Here is a 15,097-nt window from a genome sequence, read left to right as displayed (position 1 = left end):
AATGATGTATATAAAAAAACCTAAGGATTCTGCAAAGACTATTTGAGCTAATAGCTAAATGTAGGATGTTTGCAAGATGGATCAAAGTAGAAAAGTAAATTGCAGCTGGGCATAGTGGCTCACGCCTGTAATCCAAGCACTTTGGGAGGCCAGGGCAGGCAGATCAGGAGTTCAACACCAGCCTGGCTAACATGGTGAAACCCCATCTCTACTAAAAACACAAAAATTAGCTGGGTGTGGAGGTACATACCTGTAGTCCCACCTACTCGGGACTCTAAGGCAGGAGAATGGCTTGAACCCGAGAAGCAGAGGTTGCAGTGAGCCGAGATCGCACCATTGCACTCCAGCCTGGGCAACAGAGTGAGACTTGGAAAAGAAAAAAAAGAAAAGAAAAGTAAATTGCATTTCTACATACCAACAAAAACAATTCGAAAATGAAATTTGAAAGACAATGCCATTTAAGACAGAATAAAAATCTGTTTTAGTCTGTTGGGGCTGCTGTAACAAAATAGCATAGACTGGGTGGCTTATCAACAATGGGAATTTATTTCTCACAGTTGTGGTGGCTGGGAAGTCTGAGATGGTGGTGCCAGCATGGTTGGGTTCTGGTGAGGGCTCTCTTCCAGGTTGTAGACAGCCACCTTCTTGCTGTGTCCTACATGGAGGAGGGAGCAAACAAGCTCTCAGGGGCCTCTTTTATAAGCACAGCAGTCCCATTCATGAGAGTCCTACCTTCATGATCTAAGCACCTCCCAAAGGCCCCACTTCCTAATACCATCACCTTAGGCACTAGGATTTCAACATATGAATTTGGGGAGAACACAGAGATTCAGACCATAGCAAAATTTGTAATCGGGGAAAATTTAATAAAATATGTGCAAAATCTTTACACACTGAAAACTATAAAAATATTCTGCAACAAGTTAGAGAAGACCTAAAGAAAAGAGCTATACCACATTCATGGGTTGAAAGATCTGATATTGATAAGATGTCAGTTCTCAAATAGATCTCAAGGTTCAGTGCAATCCCAGTACCAGCAGGTAGATATGACACTAAAAGCATGAACAACAAAAGAAAATAAATAAATTGGACTTTATCAAATGAAAAACCTTTTGTGCATCAAAGGACATTGTCAAAAAAAATGAAAAGATAACCTACAGAATGAGAGAAAATATTTGCAAATCATACATCTGTTAAGGGACTAGTATCTAGAATCTACAAAGAATTCTTATAACTCAACAACAGAAAGACAACCCAATTTAAAAATAGGCAAAGGACTTGAATAGACATTTCTTTGAAGAAGACATACAAATGGCCAATAAGCACATGAAAAGATGCTCAACGTAGTAGGGAAATACAAATTAAAATAACAAGGAGATACCATTTCATACCTACTAGGATGTCTGTAATAGTAATTTTTAAAATGCAGAAAATGAATATTCGTGAGGATGTGGAGAAATTGAATGTCTTGTCCATTGCTGGTAGGAATGGAAAATGGTGCAGCTGCTGTGGAAGCAGTTTAACAGTTTCTGAAAAAGGTAAACATAGAATTACATTATGATCCAGCAATTCCACTCCTAGGTATAGACTCAAGGAAATTAAAAGCAGAGACTTGAGAGATACTCGTATGCCAATATCCATTGCAGCATTGTTCACAGTAGCCAGAAAGGGGAACCAACCCAAGGGCCTATCAGCAGATGAGTGGGTAAACACAATGTGGTATATACAAACAATGGGATATTATTTGGCCATAGGAAAGAAATCAGGATCTGAAACATGCTAACATGGATAAATCTTGGAAATAGTATGTCAAGTGAAATAAGCCAGACACAAAAGGACAAATATTGTATGACTCCACTTATATGAAATATCTAGAATAGGGAAATTCATAGAGAGAGGAAGTAAATTAGAGATTACCAGAGGGCAGCCAGGTGCGGTGGCTCACACTTTAATCCCAGCACTTTGGGAGGCATAGGTGTGAGGACTGCTTGAGGCCAAGGCCCAGAATTCCAGACCAGTCTGTGCAAACACAGGGCAAATGCAAAACAAAAGCCCTTCTCTACAAAAAATATTTTTTAAGTTAGCTGGATATAGTGGCTCATGCCTGTAGTCCCAGCTACTCAGGAGGCTGAGGCAGGAGGATTGCCTGAGCCCAGGAGTTGGAGGCTACAGTGAGCTTTGATTGGGCCTCTGCACTTCAGCCTGGGTGGTAGTGCAAGATCTTGTCTTTAAAAAAAAAGAAAAAGAGAGAGAAAGAGATTACCAGGTGCTGGAGGGAGGAAGAATGGGGAATTATTGTATAATGTTTACAGAATTTCTGTTTCGAACAACAAAAATGTTCCAGATATTGTGCACAACAAATGATGCACAACAATGTGAATATTTTATGTTATCTATGTTTTATGATAATTTTAAAAAATTAATAATGTAATATACCAAAAGTTATTGCATGAATTATGCACTTTGAATTGTATACTTGAACTGTATACTTTAAATGTATGAATTGTGTGGTATGTGAATTATATCTCAATAAAGTCGTTCTAGAAAATACCAGCAATGTTTTTGTAGAAATTGGTGTGCTAATCCTAAAATTTATGTAGAAATGCAAAGGACCTAGAATAACCAGAATAATCTTGAAAATTAGCAAAGTTGGGAGACATATATTAGTGAATCACAAGACTTTCTCTAAAGCTGTACTAATGAAGATGGTATGTATTGGTGTAAAGGTCCATGGAACGAGAAAAAGTTCAGAAATCAGGCCCCACTTATATAGTAGTTGATTTTTGATCAAGATGCCAAAGCAATTCAATGGTGAAAAGATCACTTCAACAAATAGTGCTAGAACAACTGCTTATCTCTATGGAAAAGATAAACCCTACCTCACATCACACACGTGAAATTGTTTGAGATAAATTATACAACTGAATGTAAAAGTGAAAATTCTGGATAAAACTCCTACAAGGAAACATAGGGCAGTATTTTTTAGGATACAAAAAGCACTAACTATAAAGAAAAAAATGACAAATTGGACTTCATCAAAACTAAAAACTTTACAAAAAAACAAGCCATAGATGAGGCACAGTATTCACAATACCTGCACATATGGCTGAGAAAAGCTTTGTATCCAGACTCTTACAACTCAATAATAAAAATACCAGAACAAATTATTAAAAAATGCACAATGACTTGAACAGCTGTTTTATAAAAGACTACATACAAATGCCAGTAAAATATGAAAAAGGGTTCAATATCATTAGTCACCAGGGAAATGCAAATTAAAACTAAACTGAGATAGCACTGTATACAACCACTAGTTTGGTGAACATTAAAAGAACAAAAACAACAAACATTGGCAACTGGAATTACCATACGTTGCTAATTGGAGTCTTAAATGGTATAACCACTTTGGAAATTGATCTGGTAATTTCTTTTAAAGTTAAACTCTATGACCCAGCAATAACGCTGCTAGGTATTTTTGCAAGATAAGGAGTTTTTCCGTAATAGCCCCAATGACCCATCTTCTCCTAGAAGATACATTCTGCCTATCTGTTGATAGGCAAACTGTGGTTTGTCTCTTCACTTTGCTAAGTGAACAGATAAACACATTTTGGTGTGTGGAAACAACGGAATACCACTCAGCAATCACAAGGAGAAAACTACTGATAGACAATATCCAGCAGCTTAGATGAACCCCAGAAACATTATGGTGAGCAAAAGAAGCCAGATACAAAATAGTGCATACTGTCTTATTCTATTTATATGAAATTCCAAAACAGGCAAAAACTAATTTATGGGGCAAGAAATCATAACATCGGTTGCCTGGATTATAAGGATGGGTGTTGAGTGGTAAGGGCCACAACAACTTGCTTTTTTTTTTTTTTTTCCTGAGGCAGATTCTCAAGGTTTCTTCCTTAAACCAATTAATATGGTACATCTCATTAAGAGATTTTCTAACCTTAACCATCCTTGCATTCCTAGGATGAATCTAATTTGGTAATGGTGTATTTTTAGTAGACATTTCTGGAATCAGTTGCCTACTGTTTTATTTAGGATTTTTGCATCTATATTTAGAAATGAGATTGGGCTTTAATTTTTCCTTCATATACCATCCTTATCTGATTTGCCATCAGAATTGTTACGCTTTGTAAAATGAGGTGGGCAGTGTTCCCTCATTTTATATTCACTGGAACATTTGTTTTAGATAACGATTATCTGTTCTTTGAAGTCTGGGTATAACTGGTAAACCTTCTGGGTTTAATGGGTTTTATTTTTATCTTAATTTAATTTTATTTTTTTTTAGTATGGAGGGTAGATTTTAAAACTCCCAATTCAAGTTATAAATCTAACCAAAAAAAATGTATTTCTTCTTGAGGAGTTCTGTTAAGTTATATATTTCTAAGAAACTGCAGTTTGTCTATGTTTTCAGTTTATTAATTATGGGTTTTAAGTAGAATTGTGCATAAATGACCCTGAGAACTTACTCTGTGTAGTCTGGACAAGATGCCTGCTAGGACTGGTTGCGCCTTCTCCTAGAGAGAGAGACTGCACCCAAGTTCAGCTTCCCACAGAACCAGTAGCTCCCTTCCTTTGGCAGGAGGGTCTGTGGCTTGCCAGAACACCCCAGGTGTGGGGCTTTCACAGCAACTCCAGTAAACAACAAGCACTTAAATACAAATAATTCATACTAAGCAGTCTGTATGCCTCCCACAAACAAAGTTAATTCTCATGCTGGCACTGGTAGAAGATAGAAGAGCCTGGGGCTAGTGATACCCATGAAATGCAAACCCACTGTGGGTCTGGCTCATCACCCTGGTCCTGCCGTGATTCTCTGTCCAGTAATGGGAGGACAGCGATTCCATCTCAAATGGTAGTTTATATACCATTGGTCATCTCTAATTGCTCACTCTCTCTCTCTATTAAGTGCACTAAAGGTTTGTCGTGGTCGTTTTCACTTTTATTTTGGAATAATTTTAGATGTACAAAATGTTGCAAAGTTAACACAGAATTCCCATATAACCTTCACTCAGTTTCGCTAATGTTGACATTTCATATGACTATGTGCATTTGTTAACAGAGATTAACATGGCTGGGCACGGTGGCTCACACCTGTAATCCCAGCACTTTGTGAGGACTAGTCAGGTGGATCACCTGAGGTCAGGACTTCGTGACCAGCCCGGCCAACATGGTGAAACCCTGTTTCTACAAAAAATTAGCTGGGCGTGGTGGTGGACGCCTGTAATCCCAGCTACTCAGGAGGCTTAGGCAGGAGAAACACTTGAACCCAGGAGGTGGAAGTTGCAGTGAGCCAAGATCGCGCCATTGCACTCCAGCCCGGGCAACAAGAGTGAAACTCTGTCTCAAAAAAAAAGAAGAGATTAACATTAGTGCAACACTACACTACAGACATTATTCAGATTTTCCTTTTTCTTTTTTTTCTTTTTTTTCTTTTTTTTTTTTTTTTAAAGAGAGTGTCTCACTTTGTCACCCAGGCTGGAGTGCAGTGGTACAATCACGCCTCACTGCAACCTCTGCCTCCCAGGCTCAAGCAATCCTTTCATCTTAGCCTCCCAAGTAGCTGGGACCACAGGCATGCACCACCATGCCTGGCTAATTTTTAAATTTTATGTGGAGATGGGTCTCACTTAATTGCCCAGGTTGGTCTCAAACTCCTGGGCTCAAGCAGTTATTCACATTTCAGCAGTTTTTTCATTAATATCTTTTTCCTGTTTTAGGATCCAATACAAGATAACCACACTGCATTTAATGTCATCCTATTTAATTTTGTAAAACTCAATTGTATTGAGAAAAATTAACATATCATAAAATTTACCCACTTAGCATATATAATTCAGTGCTTTTCATTATATTTACAAAATTGTGTAGTCCTTACCATAATCTAAGTTTAGAATATTTGCATTACCCCCAAAAGCAATCCTGTACTCATTAAGCAGTCACCCCCCATTCCTCCCTCCTATAGCCCTAGGCAACTAATTTTTCTGTTTCTATTGATTTTCCTGTTCTGGACTTTTCATATAAATGGAATCATACAATGTGTGTGGTGTTTTATGTCTGGCTACTTTCACTTAGCACATTTTGCAGATTCATCCATAGCATAGTATTTATCAGTACTTCATTCCTTTATATTGCTGAATAGTATTCCATTGTATAGGTATATGGCATTGTGTTTATCCATTCACCAGTTAATGAGCATTTGGATTGTTTCCATTTGGGGGTTATTATTAATAATGTTGCTAGAATATTGTGTACCAGTCATCATGTGGATGTATGTTTTCATTTCTCTTGGGTATGTACCTAGGGGCACAATTGCTTGGTCATATGGTAACTGTGTTTAACATTTTGAGGAACTTCCAAAGTGTTTTCCAAAGTGGTTGCACCATTTTACAGTCCACCAGCAATATATAAGGGACTCAGTTTCTTTACATCCGCATCAGTGCTTGTTATTATCTGCTTTTGTTTTTCCTTTTGTTTTCAATATAGCCATCCTAGTGAGGGTGAAGTAGATATCTCATCACGGTTTTGATGTGAGTTTTTCTTTTGGTTAATGATGTTGAGCATATTTTCATGTGCTTATTAGCAATTTGTATATCGTCTTTAAAGAAATATCTATTCAAATTCTTTGCCCAACTTTTAATTGTGGTGTTTTCTTATTTTGAGTTTTTTTGTTTGTTTTGACGGAGTCTCGCTCTGTTGCCCAGACTGGAGTGCAGTGGCGCGATCTTGGCTTGCTGTAACCTCTGTATCCTGGGCTCAAGCAATATTCCTGCCTCAGCCTCCCAAGTAGCTGGGATTACAGGCACACACCACCATGCCCGGCTAATTTTTGTACTTTTAGTAGAGACGGGGTTTCATCACTTTGGCCAGGCTAGTCTCAAACTCCTAACCTCGGGTGATCTGCCTGCCTCGGCCTCCCAAAGCACTGGGATTACACGTGTGAGCCACCACACCTGGACCTTATTTTGAGTTTTAAGAGTTCTTTATATATTCTGGATGCAAGTCCCTCTTCATGTATATGATTTTCAAATATTTGAAAATGTTTGTCAAAAATCAGTTGACTATTAATATAGCAGTTTTGATTTCTGTAACTTTGTAACAAATTTTGAAATAAGAAAATGTAATTCTTCCAACTGTGATCTTTTTGTAGATTGTTTTGGCTATTCTGTGTCATCTTATTTTAAATTTTTTTCATTTAACCACTTTTGGTTTTGGGATTTTATTTGTTGTTTCTTAGTTTTCTATTTCATTCATTTCTGTTTTATTTTTATAATTTCCTAGCTTCTACGTTCTTGGGTTTGCATATTTGCTTTATAACTGTAAAAATGAACATTTATTTTATCACCATTAGGACTTTTTTTTTTTTTTGAGACAGGGTCTCGTTCTGTCATCTAGACTGGAATAGTGTGGCATGGTCATCGCTCACTGCAACCTCTGCCTCTCAGGCTCAAGCGATCCTCCCACCTCAGCCTACCAAGTAACTGGGACTACAGGTGCATGCTACCACACCCAGCCAATTTTGTATGGAATGATACATTTCTCAGAAGTACCCCTGTAGTTAAGCAACACATGACTGTATATAAGTATATATATTTTTTAAATCCATCAGTTTAAAAATAGACTCTTGGATATAAGACATAAAAAGCCAACCATATGCTATTCACAATAGGCATGCTTAAAATCTAATGATCTAGAAAGACTAAAAACAACAGAATGGCAAAATAATTACCAGGTAAATATTAATTTTTAAAATTTATAGCACAGAATTTTATAGCCACAGCAGAGGCCAGAACACAGTGTAATTATGCTGCTATTAGACAAAAAAGACTTTAAAAGTATTTAGGGATAAAGAAAGTCACTGCAAAATGAAAACATGAACAATTCACTAGGAATATTCGACAGTTCTGATTTTCTGTGCAACAACTAACAGCATAATTGACAGAAAGAGATGGAAAAAATGAACAAATTCACTGTCAGTATGGGGTAGACAAAAATAGAATATGAAAGGTTTGAACATGGCGATTTTCATGACTCAGCATATATCAAAACGTCAAGATTTTCTGACCACAATGTACTACAATTTGAAATTAGTTAACAAAAAGATAACTCCTTACAAAAAACCTTAAAAAATACTTCTAAATGATTCACATGTCAAAAAAGAAATCATAAATGAAATGAGTACATACTTAGCACTGAAAGAGTATGACTACAATACATAATAAAATCTGAGGGATGTAGCTAAAGCAGAACTTGAGTCATTTGTGGGTTTAACTGCACACATTCAAAAAGAAAAAACTGGCCAGGCATGGTGACTCATGCCTGTAGTCCCAGCTACTTGGGAAGCTGAGGTGGGAGGATAGCTTGAGGCTGGTAGGCGGAGGTTGCAGTGAGCTATGATCATGCCACTGCACTCCAGCCTGGGTGACGGACCCAGACCCTGTCTGGGAAAAAAAAAAAAAAGCCCATCTCTATAAAAAAAAAAAATACAAAATTAGCCAGGTGTGGTGGCAGGTACCTATAGTCGCAGCTATTTGGGAGGCTGAGGTGGGAGGATTACTTGAGCCCAGGAGTTCAAGGCTGCAGTGAGCTGTAATAGACCACTGCTCTCCAGTTGGGGCAACAGAATGAAACTCTGTCTCTTTAAAAAAAAATTTTTTTAACATATATGCTTAACTTAAGCTTAAAGTTTATCAGTATCTCTACCTTTCTCCTAAAATATACAAATAACCTTAGAACATTTTAACACCAGTCACTTGCCTCTTGTCTGACATGTTTTTGTCATCTGATAGTTTTGTGCCTCCTTGTTTTATGTCCCTCAAATTCATCATCATTACTATTAGCAGTAGGAGTGGTGTTTTCTACAGTCAGTGGTTGCTCCGGTTTACCCACATTTGCTATTTCTTTGGAGATCATTAGTTCTTGCTTTCTGCATCTTTCTTCTGGTTTTGATTTGCTCCTTCTGGAAGTAAAATGTTCCCATAGTAATATTTTCTGGAAGGGCCTATGAATGGTAAACTCAGTCTTTGCCTAAAAATGTCTTTTTTCTGCCTCACTTTTGAATTACAGTTTAGGTAGTTATAAAATTCTAGCTTATCAATTATTTTCCTTGTATATTTTGAAGATATTTTTCTGTTGTCTCCTGGCCTCTGACTATTGAACACTGTGCTGTCAACTTATTTTTTGCTTTTTTATAAGTAGTCTGTCCTTTATCTCTGTTGGCATTTAGGATCTTCACTTTGTTTTGTGGTCTGCAGTTTCCCTATTATGTCTAGTGTAGATTTATTTTCATTTCTTATCCTTGGACTCAGTGCAGGCTTTTATTCTGCAGATTCTTTCCTTAAAATTCTAGTAGAGTCTATGTTATTATCTCTTTGAATACTACCACCTCACTATTCTCCCTATTACTGTTTCTGGAATTTCTATTAAATACACATTAGACTATCTCATTCCTTGCACCTCATAACCTCCTTTTAACATTTTCCATCTCTTCATCATATTGCTGCATTTAGCATAATTTCCTCAGATGGGACCTCTAATTTACTAATTCTCCCTTCAACTTCTTTTTCAGCTTACAAACTTTTAATTTAATAGCTAGTTCTCATTTCTAGACATTCTAATTTGTTTCTGTTCAAAATATTACTTTTTTTTTTTTTTTTTTTTTTTTAAAATTTTTTTTTTTTTTTTTTTTTTTTTTTTGAGACAGAGTCTCACTGATGCCCAGGTTGGAGTTCAGGGGCATGATCTCAGCTCACTGCAACCCCTGTCTCCCAGGTTCAAGTGATTCTCCTGCCTCAGCCTCCCCAGTAACTGAGACTACAGGTGCACACTACCATGACTGGCTAATTTTTATATTTTTAATAGAGACAGGGTTTGCCATGTTTGCCAGGCTGGTCTTGAACTCCTGACCTCATGTGATTTACCCACCTCAGCCTCCCAAAGTGCTGGGATTACAGGAGTGAGCCCCACCTGCCCCACTTTTGGGGTTTTTTTTTGGTTACAATAGTAGCTAAAACTTACTCTGTGCCAAGCATATGTGTACTTTTCTAAGCACTTTACATATATTAACACACTTAATCCTTACAACAACCCATTGATATGATACCATTAGTATACCTACTTTACAGATGAGGGACTTGAGGCACAGAAATATTAAGTGACTCACCCAAGGTCACCCAGGTGGTAGGTAATAGTGATAAGATTTGAACCCAGCACTTTAGCTTCAGTTTCTGTGCTCTTAACTACCATGCAACAGTGCCTCTCATGAGGTTTGTTCTTTTCTTGGTGTTTTAATTACATCTTAGGGCTTTAATAATTTTAAACATGTTTATTTTACAATCCCTTTCCAATTGTCATTCTATGATATGAAGTTTTAGGGTATCTTTTAGTGTTATTTATTGTGTCTGCTGACTTTTAAGTCAGCAGGATTTTGTCCTCCTGCATTTCATTATTTGTGTTTGTGAGCTTATCTTTAAAGAAGCCTGTTTTTCTGTAACAATCCCCTGTGACCTGGTTGTAGATGTGTCCCTCAAGAGCAGTTTTGCATTTGCCACAGAAAGATCACCAGATCTGGACCTCTTTTTTGGCTGTTTATCATTTTGGGAGTCATTTATCATCATGGTTCCTGGACCGTCTGCAAACTTGAACCTCCAAGTTTGAGGTAGAAACAGACCCTGAGAATTCATTTCTCAGAGGATATTTTTCCCCATCCAGACAGAGGCATATAAATTCTTTTTTGTCTCTCTGTGCCAGTGAATCGATGGTTTTCTTAATCTACTCTTTTCAGGATGGGTGTAGCCTTTTAAAAACTGCTGCAGTTTTTTAACTAAGCCCAGCTGTGGCAGCATCCCACATCCTTACCACTCACTTCCCTCTTTGTTATTGACACACCTGGAGACTTCCTTTCTCTCTTGCCAGTTCATTCATGCATTTAAAATAATTTTCGCTGTATTTTGTCAAGCATTTTAAGGCAGTATGGCAGGAGAGTTTTCAGACTGTTTTCTCATATCTTATTTTAAGAAAATTAGGAATCTCATTCCACCCTTTAAAAAAAGTATGATGTTAATTATTTTCTCTTGGTAAGAGTGATTTAAAAATTGGGGATATCCATAGAAGTGTTAGGAGGAAAATGCAAACTATTCATTGTACCACTACCTAAAAGTGGCCATGATTTATATGTTTTCTCCTTTTTGTATTATATGTGTTTAGATATACATATACATATATGTGTGTGTATATATATGTACTATATAACTTGATTCGTGTGTGAATATCTGCTTATGTGTGCAATTTTTCATCTAAAGTGTATTGTATTTTTCTTACATCATTAAAATTCATTGAAGAACAAACAACTGAAGAAAAACTTCTGTCTTAGAAGCATAAGGATAAATGGGGGGGCATCTTCCTGCATATATTTGATTAGCTGTTCTGCAAATCTACACTTCTGCACCTAGAAATAAAAAAGGGACTAGCTGCACTAAGAGCCCTAGAATCCTAATTAACATTGTGCTGCTGATAGATGCCTTACATTTAAAGCAAGATCATTTGTTTCTCTCCCACAGAAATGATTTTCATTGACTATTCTGAATAACTTTATATTTTCGGTCTCCAATTTGCTGCAACTAAATCTTAACTACTCCCCCATTCTAGCTTTCTTGTTGAAATTTCTCTCTGAGCAAAGCCTGGAATGTCTGAAGTCATTCCCCAACACAGTTGCTAGAGATGGGCTGTGAAATAACAGAATTTAGCAGCAAGTCTCTCCACAGGCCAGTGTATAAAAAGGATCTGAAACCTAGGCTGGGAATGACAAGTATGCTAGAGGGAATGGCACTCCCCTGCCCGCCTTCCAAAAGCAGTTTGGCTTCAGGAGAGTGGGTGTGTGTTTCACTTGGTCTTGCAAATGTAGGTCTAACTTTGTCACCGCCTTTCCGTCTGCCCTCCAGCATCTGTGCCCAGTTGACGTAATGACTGTGGAAGGCAGATTGAACACTATTGAGAAGACAGTCTGGAAATTGCGAGAGGCAGGCAGGGTCAAGGATGGAAAGCATTCTTGGGAGACTGGGGTTCTCAGCTCACAGTAATTGAGAAATCGATTCAAACCCATGGCATACAATGAAATTATATGCGTGTGTGTGCATTTTCTAGAAGTTACCCCATGACCCTTCCAAGTTAAGTTAGCACTATACAATGTCTTGGCCAAATGAATTTGAGCTCCAAGTTAGGTACTTGAGACTCAAATTAGTTCCAAGCTAGTTTCTTAAAATTTATAGTAGAAATAATAGCCTAAAAATGTAATTTATTAAAAATTAAATTTAGGGCCAGGCACGATGGTTCCTGCCTATAAACCTAGCACTTGGGGAGGCTGAGGTAGGAGGATTGCTTTAGCTCAGGAATTTGAGACCAGCCTGGGCAACATAGTGAGACCTCATCTCCACTAAAATAAAAAATCAGCCAGGCATGGTGGCACACACCTGTAGTCCCAGCTACTCAGGAGGCTGAGGCGAGAGGGCCACTTGAGCCCAGGAGTTCAAGACTGCAGTGAGCCATGATCATGCCACTGCACTCCAGCCTGTGTGACAGAGCAAGACCCCCCTCCAGAAAAAAATTAAAATCTTTAAAAAATAACAGTTTTGATTTACAACTACCAGAATTTATGACAAAAAGAATTTTAAGTTTCAAAAGTTTAATGTGTACACTAAAAAATGAAAGCACAAAGCTTACGTTGCCAATAAGATATTAGAAACAGATTAGAAGTATAACTACACAACTCTACTTCCTGCAGATTAAAGTTTGCCAAGACTTTATTTGTATTTTTATTTTTTAAAAAATTTAAAAACTGAGATGTTGATTCATTTCTAACAGAGACACACAAATGTCTGATGGTGGCCCAGAAGGGCTGTCACTCAGAGTCAGGTGGGTGCAGAGTGGCGTGCAGGAGATGATGACCTAGCATGAGACAGGATGCATCACATCTGGGTGACGCCTCTCTCCAGGGAATCAGCCTGGACTAAATGCCTCTCCTGGGTCAGGATGCCCCGCATGCCCCGAGATGCCTTCTGGAGAGAAGGAAGTATGTGAGAGTATTCTGAGTTAAGTGAGACCTAAAAGGCCTGAGAAAACCCTGAAATGACTGAGTCTATCTGGAGCTTATTTGATTGTTTTTCTGCCATCAGATAGAATGACATCTCAAAAGACAAATTAAATTATATTACAAGAAAATAAAACTCAATCGCTTGCCTATTTGAGTTTGTGGCCTGTGAAAATCTTGCCCACCAAACTACGAGAAGCAACATGAGGGGCTTTATGATAACTCTGCAGGTAGGTGGGCATCTCATGGAATCCAAGGGGAAAGGCATGGGCTAGGCTGAGAAAGGACTAGAAACAGGAGCTGAAAGTCATTGGGATCTTTTCTCAGCTGCCATGGCTGCATATCTGTTTCTGTCTTCCCTCTCTGAGGCCCATCTTTCTCCTCATCTCCCATTCATCTGACAGAATATAGTGGCATCAATGCCTAAGTTACGTGACACAGTTTTAGCCACATGCAGATTCTACCTTTCTGTATCTTGGTCTCATTCCCAAATTCTTGGACAAGAATCTGACTGGCCCACTTAAGTCCCATGTCTGTCTTCCTCCATTCAATCAATGGTGGCCTGAGGGGCATTAGCCCATGGTACAGATATGACTGCTGTGGGTTTATCACCTTGGGTCAGGGGACAGTTCCCAGGTAATTGGAAATGGCTGTGAGCTGGGAGGACACCCCAAAAGATGATGACTTCTCAGTCACTATGGGACCTATCCCTCACTTTTCCCATCTAGAAAATAGAAGGAATAATATCTATAATATTCCTAATTTTAAGTGAAGGCAAAGGGAATTAACATGTATTGACTTCTCTCCATGTAGGAAGTCAACCAGCTTAGCACATCCTGAAAACAACCCTAAGAGGTGGGCATTTTAATTTCCTCCTTTATAGATAAGAAAATTGATGCATGTGGAGGTTAAATACCATAGCTAGTACATGAAAGCTCAGATCTAAACCCAGACAGAACCTGTGCTGCAGCCCTGGAAGCAGCTGTTAAGATTGAGATAATGTCTCAAAGCCATGCATTACATTCTCAGCTATTAAGAAACTGCCGAGGACAGTATCTTACATGTAATAAATGCTCAGAATTGGAAGTCTCATTAATAAGAGCACTCTCCCTTCAATTGCAGCGGAAGTCTTATCACAGAATGTTTTGCTCACATTAATCCACCAAACACCTCTGGGAAGTGGGCACCCATCTCCTTTGGAGAGGTTTCTGCCAAGACACATTTTATTATAATGAAAAGGGAGATGAAAACAGCCGCTTATACCTCTTTTAACTGTAACTGACCTTCAGCCACCATTTTGCTGCAATGGATTTGAGAGCTTCCACCTGCTTCATGTTGAGGTGTGAATTTGTCACCTTAGGAACCTGTTGTCACAGTCTTTAGGATGTATTTATGTGCTCTGATCTTCTGGCCTCCTGATGCTAAATATAACTCTTTTTTATTGGTACCGAGCTGATGTACAAAACTCAGGCTCTTTTTGTGAATGTTTGCTGAATGAGAGATTTGTTAACACCTACTGTATTCTCAGCTCTGAGAATATTAAACCCCTAAGATACAATGCAAGCCTCTGAGAGCAAACAGTCTTCTCTGTGCTATCAAAAAGCTAAGAACTTGGTCATTAGGGAATTGGAAATCAAAGCCACGATGAGATACCTCTTCATACTCAGTAGGATGGCTATAATACAAATAATTAAAAAAACAAACAAAAAAACAGAAAATAATGTGTTGGCAGGTGTTAAAAGAAAAATCTTTAGACAAATTAAATTTAACAGAGTTTAACTGAGTAAACAACAATTTGAGAATGGGGCAGCCTCTAGAATCAGGGCTGCTACGTGGTTGGCTAACATTTACGGACAGAAAAGGGAAAGTAATGTACAAAAAGGCAGAAGTGAGGTACAGAAACAGCTGGATTGGTTAGCTCAGGGTTTGCTGTATTTAAATACAGTTTAAACAGTTGGCTGCCTGTGATTGGCCAAACTAAGACCTGTAAAGGAAAGCAAC

The 15,097-nt window shown here is 38.1% G+C and overlaps 1 protein-coding gene across 1 annotated transcript in view; it reads left to right on the top strand.

Moving 5' to 3' along the window:
* PLEKHA8 (pleckstrin homology domain containing, family A (phosphoinositide binding specific) member 8) overlaps window positions 1–13,232 on the top strand; it is an 89,880-nt gene extending 76,648 nt beyond the window's left edge. Inside the window, exon 14 of the mRNA XM_011972220.1 lies at window positions 12,871–13,232. Coding sequence (XP_011827610.1) covers window positions 12,871–12,888 — 18 coding nt within the window. The 3' untranslated portion in view covers window positions 12,889–13,232. The remainder of the gene's footprint in view (window positions 1–12,870) is intronic.
* The last annotated feature ends 1,865 nt before the right edge of the window (window positions 13,233–15,097 follow it).

This window comes from Mandrillus leucophaeus, unplaced genomic scaffold (genome assembly GCF_000951045.1).
Source record: "Mandrillus leucophaeus isolate KB7577 unplaced genomic scaffold, Mleu.le_1.0 Scaffold128, whole genome shotgun sequence".
Lineage (NCBI taxonomy): Eukaryota > Metazoa > Chordata > Mammalia > Primates > Cercopithecidae > Mandrillus > Mandrillus leucophaeus.
This window is presented reverse-complemented; position numbering and strand designations above follow the sequence as displayed.